General features: G+C 36.7%; 1 protein-coding gene across 1 annotated transcript in view; it reads left to right on the forward strand.

Annotated features, from left to right (window-relative positions):
• Positions 1-9,117, forward strand: part of RGS22 (regulator of G-protein signaling 22) — a 60,392-nt gene that overhangs the window by 23,416 nt on the left and 27,859 nt on the right. The window contains exons 11-14 of the mRNA XM_017730351.1: positions 502-578; positions 1,095-1,200; positions 3,043-3,168; positions 4,744-4,845. Of these exons, the coding sequence (XP_017585840.1) occupies positions 502-578; positions 1,095-1,200; positions 3,043-3,168; positions 4,744-4,845 (411 nt within the window). The remainder of the gene's footprint in view (positions 1-501; positions 579-1,094; positions 1,201-3,042; positions 3,169-4,743; positions 4,846-9,117) is intronic.

A 9,117-nucleotide genomic window follows, 5' to 3' on the forward strand; every position in this document is an offset into this window, starting at 1 on the left:
TTGGCATCTCCAAAAAGTCATAGCATGATTTTGTCAAAATAGTCAGTGATGGTGTGGCAGAATGACCCCTTTCTCTCCCAGTCTGAGTGATTGTATCTATCTTACAGTGAGCTGATGTAAAATAATCTTCCTAAAGTTTCACAAAACATTCACATCCTCTTCACCTGACATCCTCTGTAGTTCTGTACAATGTACTTGTAACATATTTCCACCTGTTAAAAATGTATTTCTTAAGATGTAGTGGTTATTAAGATATGCTGAAAAATCTTGAAAAATATTCAGAGATTTTTGCAGCTTGCCATTTTACATATTGTGATTGACAAGGAAGAATAGTCCTGAAAACCCTTGACTGTTTTTGAGCAGTTAATGAGAGCACATTAAGAAAACAAAAAGGTGGAAAAATAATCAGAATTGCCTTATTTTTCTGTAATGTCTTTTAGAAAAGTAGAACTAACTCACCAACAACTATTAAAACTAGCTAAACCAAATTTCTCTTTGAAGAGTTCATCAAGATTACCACCTACTCTCACAGGAACTCAGATTCTCCAAAGGGATGATATTTCTAGCAATAGAATGTGGTAAGTACTAAAGTCCCTTGTGTATCTTTCTGCACACCAATATACCTCAAATATTTATGAAAGTATTTTTGATTCTACTGTTTTCATGAATACTTTTCTTTAATACAATTATCTGCTTAGTGAAGCACAGTTATGGTACAGATTGTTTGCATGGAGAATTCCTTCCTAGCTGATTCGTTTCTCCCTTGTTTATGCCACAACACAAAGGGGTTTATTTCCCCAAATACAAGTGTTTTGTCTTACATAATAGTCGATATTCTATACATTCATATTCTTTAAACCTGTCTGAAATGCTAACCCTCAAAGTCTTGCTATGCCAGTGATTTCCACAGGGCTGTATGTAAAAGGTATTCCTCTACATTTTTTTTTCATTATAAGTTTGAGCTCCATGTACTTTTTCCTCTACTATTCACTATGTCATTACACCACTTTTCTGCCCCTTCTTATTTTTTCATTCTATAAGCAGCCCTAGATTTTTCTTAAATATGTATTAAAATTTTTTTGTTTGTGATCCAGGCCAACATCAGTGGGCACAGACATGATTCATAGCTTAGCTCTGGATGGGACCAAAGACTCAAAATACCAGGGTCATAGAAAGTACACCTATGCTGAGCTGCTCCATGTGAGTACTGCTTGAAAATACTAGTTGTCTTGAATCGTGGGTTAAAACATTTTATTCTGCAGTATGAAGTAGTCAATAATATGGGGAAATTGGTTTCATTTTATCAATGTCAAATCTTTATGCAGAGGTATAATTAGAATGTCTGCATTTTCTCTGTTGTATCTGTCACCTATTTGACAGGAAATCATGGCACACACAGATGTTTATTTTCACTAGAAAGTGTTGATCTTCTCCATAGTGACCATGTGTTCAGTAGGCTATTAGGGAAAACTCTCTGGATAAATGCTTCAGTGGAGTCATTGCCTAGGGAATTATACTAGACTTACAGTGAAAACTGAATCTGCCTTAGAAAGTCATTAAAATCATAACATTCATAAGAGGAAAATGTTTCATTTGTACAATCCCTCTTTATTGCTTGTGTACTTCATTTTTTTCTTTATTGAATTATTGCCTGCTAAGCAGGTCTTCAGTGGAGCAGACCTCAGGAGAGACAGGCTTCACAGATGAGCCTTTTCTCAACAACTGCTAAAATGCTGACAAATCAAACATCTGAGATGTCAACATCTGGCAATCTAAAATTTATCCAAAACCTTTCTCATTTGTGGAATGGTCTCAAAACAGCCTGCTGTTTCATGGAGGTATTGATACCCACAGGCTTACAACTAAAAGAAAAAAAGTTAAAGAATCTGAGCCCACTCACATGCACAGGGTTTGCTGAGCAGTTGAGTACATGCTTGTTTGTTTTGTACTTCAAAATCACGCTTTGTTTATTACTTCACTGCAATCATTTCACTTTGTTATTTTTGACAGAAAAAGATGTTAGTCTTTGCAATTAGGGGACATTTGCAGTTGGGAATGTATATTCAGCAGAACTTCACACTATGAAGTATTAGTTTTTATACATCATCATACGCAGTTTTCCTCTTACTGATGGAGGAAAATACCATAAATTTACAGTGGTTAGACTGGTACCTACAGTAAAGACCCCACAATTTGCCATTACAAATATGATGCAAAGAGGAATGCAGGGATTCATAGTTTAACTTCATACTGGGGAGGGAGATCTTCCTACTCTGCTTCAAAAAGGGCTTCCTCCGGCCCTTCTCCATCCCTGTTACTATTTGGAAAGAAGCCGATCGCCAGCCATCACACTCATCTGCTTCCACTTCTACTATCAGAGACAGCAAGTCAGCCATAATTTCTCTCTTGTGATCACCAGAAGTTAATTTACTACTTACAGAAGCCTCTTCTGGCTTCTCTGTGAGCATTGACAAAATGGGTGTATTCTTCCTCACGTGCTTTAGGAGCTAGCCATGGTAACAAGCATGGATTTCTGGCTCCCTGAATTGCTCATGATTTTGTTGCTCATGTCAGTGGTGTAACTCCAGAAGATGTATCTTTTGTTCCATGATAGTTAAATGCTTTGAATCTTGACCAAATAACCACCTCTTAACTTCTCTTAATTCAAAACACAGTAGCCTGAGCTGAGACTCTTGACAACTAACTGATGTTGTTGAGTATCACTGGAATTCCCCAGAGCTAAAGACTTAATGACAGAATTAAGGCCAGGTTTGTCTTTTTGTTTTAATATTGAGGAACCACCTAAGGGATGCTGTGCTCACTTAGCTACTCTGCATGTCTTCAGTCATCAGATTTATTCCATTGGATGTGAATATTTAGTGGGAAAATGGTCAATTGCATACGTAGTAGAAAATGGAGGCTACTTCCTTGGGATGAAGATACTAATTGAACACACTTCATGGCCTTCCATTGCAATGTAGACATTTGAAAATAATGAAAGCCTGTTATTCCTTGCTGTATAACTATGTTTTATTTGTCCAGGGGGAAAGTGCTGCTGGCAGTGTTGTCTTTGGGGGATCAGAAATTGAAAGCATGCTGCAGTCTCTTTATTTGGAGAACAGAGCAGGCTACTACTTCACAAAATTCTGTGAGAAGTCAGGGAATAAGGTATGAATATTTTCCTACTCTGTGATAATTTAGTCCACAATTGACTGAATGCCAAGTTATAGAGGGCAGCCAGACTGAAAAAAAAAAAAAGAAATGGAGAAAGAAAGATTGATGACTGGATGAATTATTACTTGTGAGACTCCAATCCCTCAACAACAATAAACTGTTCATGTATATATGCAAACTAATGACAGGTCTTAACCAAGCTGTCAGATTCTTACTGTCTCAAACCTATTGGAATTCTTATTGTACCATCAGGGATAAAAAAAAAAAGACTAATAATTTTTAAAAACTAACCTTTAACTTGGCAGAAAAAAATGAGGTCTTAACCCGCAAAAACCATTTTCTAAAAAAATGGAAAATCTGCTGTGCTATTACTCATAATAATCTGATTTCTTCTTACTTTTTGGGTTAGTGATGTCCAAAATCTCCAATATTTTAAAAACGTTCTTATGCTTCCATGAATCTCCTTGGATTTCTGAGAAACATAACACTATTTCTTCTATGTAGTCAGCAGGTCTATCATTCATTGCTGGGTGTAAATTGAGGATTGGATTGGAACAAGTTATGAATATTGAGTTAGTGCTTAGTGGCTTTGCAGAAAAATTGAGTCTTTAGGGGAGATTTGAATGCAATCAAGATGGACATCTGTTTCATCACTAGTACAACCCAGAATCCAGCAGCAGTAGCTAGAAATGCCTCTGGCTTCTAGAAGGCAAGATCCAGTGTTTCTAAAGCTGAATACCTTCAGCTAAAATGTTAAATGTGTATAGATAGAAATCTAAATAAACTTATTTTTTCATTGGAGATAGGCAACCACCCACGTGTCTCTAGCCTTTCCAGGTGCCAGACTCCTTTCAAAATGATTTCCTTAAAGTTTTCTCTTCAGCTGTGAGGCCTATTTCACTCATGTTCCAGGTCCGGAAGGCTACGGTTTGTGGAACAAAGTTCCTTACCCCTACCTTTTCAGAATGCATTCTTTATTGGTTAGTGATGGGGATTTCAGGGTATTTTTAGGGTCTGAACCCCATAAACACATGATTAAAACAGAGGACTTGGGGAAAGATCTAGACTTCTTCTGAAAGACCTTTTGCTGTTTGTTTGAATTTATGAGATGAGGCCAAGACTCTGGGTCTCAGAAATGCATGTAATAAAAATGTAATGATAGTCCCAGTAGCATATGTCAAGTACACGGTATTTAATTGTTTTGGTTATTGCTGCAAAATGCTATTTTATTGTGGCACAAACTTTGCATGTCCATTATCAGCATCTCTTCTTTAGCCCTGGCTTTATGCCACTGAAATGTGGTTACTCTTCAAATGTTAACTATAATGTTAACGATTTTAATGGCCAATTATGCATAAAGGATACAATAAAAGATAGAGTATCACTGTGACAATGCTATTAAATATGTTGTCCTTCTGCCAGTATGCAACAGAAGATTAAATCCATCTTAAATTGAGCTTGATTTATGATGACTCCAAGGAGCTAAATAATTACTTGCATTGGAAAGTCAGCTTTATAAAAAGTTGTGATATTTGGGTAGCAATAACTTACAATATTTTTCATCTCTAGTTGTGGAAGAACAGTGTGTACTTTTGGTTCGACCTACAGGCTTATCATCAGCTTTTTTACCAAGAAACCCTTCAACGTTTTCAAATATGCAAGCAAGCTCAAGTAAGTTGTAAATAATGTGTTTTTCCTTCAAAAATACATATGTTCATTCCCTTCACAAATGCAGTTGTTCAGTGTAAAGAGTGAAAAGAAGATAGAAAATAGAAAAGTTTCCAAATCTTGACAACCCACACTAAAGTAAATCTGTGTTGTGGACAATGAAAGAAGCTCTTTGGATTGTTTCCATGGAATTTCTTGATTCAAACGTTAAACGTGCATAGTTTGATTTCCAGGCTCTGCAGCCTGTTCCCAGTTTTATCTATTATATTCAGTTTACCTAAACTCCCCTTTGCTACACTGCGTCATACTTGGAAACTGTCTGCTTAGTGTTAACATCAGAGATAGTATTTTTTCTAAACCCTCTAATTATTCTGTACCTTTCCTTCCATCTCTTGTGGGGGTTAGAATTGCAGATCTCATAGTACAGACCTCAGATAATGCCCTCAGTAATGAAAATTGATCTTTGTCAGCCCTGTTTAATTTTTATGATTGTCAGGGCATCATTATTATCTTTACCATGATTTTCATTCCCCTAAATAGATCTTTAGACCCTGATTTAATGTTAAGTGGAACTGATATTTTCAATAAAAGAGTATTATAACTGAGCATGCACTTAGCCCACAGTGGTGCTGATGGCAGAGTAGACTGATTCCATCAGGGAAAGAAACTGCAACAGTGTGATATTATTAGAAGAACTCTGAGGAACTTTTAAAATCACTTTGTGAAACTTTGGTCTGATTTTCCTCTCTAAACCGTGTGTAGGAGTATATCCTATCCGCATATTTCAATATATACTGTAACAGAGCAAAGCTACTTCACATGTCATTGGAACAAATATCTGTAGAGAGCTGGTGAGAATAATATCTTTATATGACATGTTACTGAGCATCTGGACATCCTTGAATTTGTCTTCTTTTCCTTCTTGGAGGTTTTATTGGGCAAATGACAGAATTTTGCGTATTTGTCCAGAATTCTCATCTGAATCAGTGTTATTTGTACAGAATCTCCAAGCAGAGGCCAGGGCATGGATTCCTCCCTCTCTCCTGTCTCGTACTGGATAAACTGAACTGCTACCCTATTTAGTTGTTTTCCCTTCCAGCTCTTTTTATAGCCTGAGGCTGTGGGCAACTGAATGTCTCCTTAAATCTGTCTCCTGCATCTGCCCAGGCCTATGTGTAGCTGGGGACCTCCTCACAGCAGATATGCAAGCTGATCATATCTAGTCTGTGCCACCATTTTCCTATGTGTTTTATTGCAGGCCAAAGCTTAGCTTATGGTCCCTGATTGTTTTCATTTTGGTTTCATTTCACACCAGTTTACATTCTTCTTTGCAGTAGTTGCATGGCTGAAAATTTAAGGCCCAGGTCTTTTCTACTGATCTTATTTCCAGCGCTGGCCTGGTGGTGACAGCAGAACATCATACAATCAGTGTTACCAGGCAATTGCAGACAGGACATACACATAGCCATTAAAATAAATACATCAAAACAAAATTTGTGAAACTGTTCCATTAGCATAACTAACAGCTGAAATGTAACATAACAAATCAACACATGTGCTGCAACATTTGGTATCATTCTCAAGCTTTCCTTTTAAGGCTGCAGAAAAATTATACTTGTTTTCATTGGAACACCGTAAAGAGTCAAGCTGCAACCAATCTACAGAGTCTGCTTACGGAAGGGATGCCTTCCCAAATTCTCCACTCACCTTTGGCATAAGAAGACAGCCACTCCAAATACTCCTAAGAGAATGCGAATCAGATTCGCATGACACATTGTCATATATATTTTACTATTTATTACAGAAAGAGACCTACAGAGACAGAGTATTCCATATGCGTGCTGCCTGCTTCCTGTTAGAAACAAGAACAAACCTTGATTGCTGTGTATCTGCTACTCATTGTTTCATTTGTTAGGCATTGTTATCTCAGCTTTATAATAGATAGAGTAATAAAATGCTTTCCAAGGTATATATACATTCACCTGGGGAAAGAAAGTACAGTGAGAATGAAATCTGATGGATAAGAATAATGACAAGTACTGGTAATCATCCAGGAATGCACATGGTTATTCACTGTAAACATAAGCACAGGAGTGTAAAAATTTAAAAATGAAACCAATAAAGAAATATTGGGTTTTAATTTAAAAAAAGCTATTTAGAATTAGAAAGTTTAAAATAGTTATGGGAAATACAAAATTTTAATGCTAGAATCAATTTAGATAAAGGGAGTCCTCATTATTGTGAACTTGTAGGGTCAGATACAAGATTTATGTTAGTGGGAAGTGATGATGGAAGTTAAGGCAGTTTAGCCTCTCTGTTTAACACCAGCCAGTGCATTGCATTCTTCCATCATATGATTTTGCCAAGCAGCTGCACAAGCCCCTTGTTTAGATCAGAGCAATATCCATTCCTCGGGGCAGCAGTACAAAGCACTTGGACTTAAATCTTTCTTGCATTTCTTGCTTCACTCCAGTCATTCTGAAGTTGCTTATCAAAGCCTTCTCGTCTGGGGATGAATTCACACCAGAACCCAAGGCCTATGCAACCCCTGATTTGGAAAGTCATAAATGAGGCCAAAGTCTTAATCTGAATTTTCTAAGCATTTTGTATAATGAGGTTCGTAATTGTAAGTAATTCCAATTGTTGTAAGTAATTCCAATTTGCAAACTGACCAAATTTGCAGATAAGGTTTTGGGTTCAATCCGTCACATATTTATAGGAGCATTTATAGCTGGCAGGTAGAAAAATTCTTGTGTTTTTCAATAGGAACAAAACAATGAATCAACAAAGTTTAATATGCCCTTGATGTCATATGCTTCAGATTTTTGTATGAATTTGTTAACCTGTAAGTTCATTTAATGTAATTTTTCCTGTTGATCCCTTAGGAGATTGACCAATATAACAGTTTCAATATTCCATTGAGATTGAGAAAACCTCAAGAATTCCATGACATGGGAGTATAAAAGGCTATGATTATTGCTTTTTATAAAACGTGTCTTGCAAACTGCATTGCCCAGTGTTGAAGGCTGTGAACAGACACTTTTCCTCTTTTTTGGCATGTCTTCTCAGTTGGTTTTCCTGCAGTCCTTGCCATTGAATCTGTGCAGATCTACAGATGCACCTCAACTCTGTGCAATGGACACAGGCATGAAAACTACTTCTAATTTCTCTCCTATCTGCAAGTGTATGTATTTACTTACTTGGTCAAGTCCCATAGCAATGGATTCTTACAGGAACTCAAGTAAAAAGATGCCAATTCCTCAGACACAGTAAATGTGCATCCTTCAAAGGAAGAGGCCATAATGATTACACCACCAAGGGTCTGGTTCTTTGAGTTTGGAAAAGTGCGTTCCTCTAGCTAGCTTAACCACCTCTAAAGTTTTGCTTCATGTGTATTGCCAGCCTGACTATTGGTTCTGGAGAAAAATACCTGTCTTTACTATGTTCTGGTTTTGCATGTGAAATTATACAGAACTGGGGAGAGTTCTGCAGGTAGAGCAGCCTGAAAAGGCAGTCCCTAATGTGGCAATATATTACAACATTGTTCGTGTGAGCAGATTGTCAATAGCTTTTGGTCAACACTTCTTAGTCTGGGCAATTTCTGACTTGGTAGACTGGTATTTTTTGCCAGCTCTAAAGAAGAGTAGCAAATATACTCAAGTTAACCTATTTCATACAAAATCATAGGGGAAAGGAATTCCACCCAAGAAACTAGTGGTGTGTTTGTTTTTATTTTATTCTTAAAACTATGTTCAAATGATCACTCATTTAAGGAACTATTTTAATTTGTGCTAAAATATTGAGGACTTCTTTTTGAAGCTTTTTACTAATTTACAGATCCCTTCTGTTATAAGTCATAACAGGTAGAGCAATGTAGTCCTAATAACAACTGAAATGGTTAACCCCTTTTTAAAAAGGCTATTTTTAAAGAGACCACATCTTTGTATCATTGGAATTTTCCCTTCTAATTTTGCTAATTTTGTACATTAAATGTTTTGGATCAGATTTAACATGATTTAACTGAAACTTTCCTAGTGATAGGGCTCTTCAAAATAACTTTCAACTTTTGAAATCACTGCAAATATAATTAAAGTTGGTAAATTTAAATGTACCTAGGGATTTTCTGAGAAGGGTTTAATTTAGGATAATGTGGTCTTGTTTTCGGCTAAGACTCTTCCTATGGATGCCCTCTTTCTCTTACACCTTGCACCTGCGGATCATTATTGCACTGATAACGTGGGCCACAGAAGGCACAAACCATCTTTGTTTTCAGTG

Source organism: Corvus brachyrhynchos, unplaced genomic scaffold, assembly GCF_000691975.1.
Source record: "Corvus brachyrhynchos isolate BGI_N302 unplaced genomic scaffold, ASM69197v1 scaffold302, whole genome shotgun sequence".
NCBI classification, from domain to species: Eukaryota; Metazoa; Chordata; class Aves; order Passeriformes; family Corvidae; genus Corvus; species Corvus brachyrhynchos.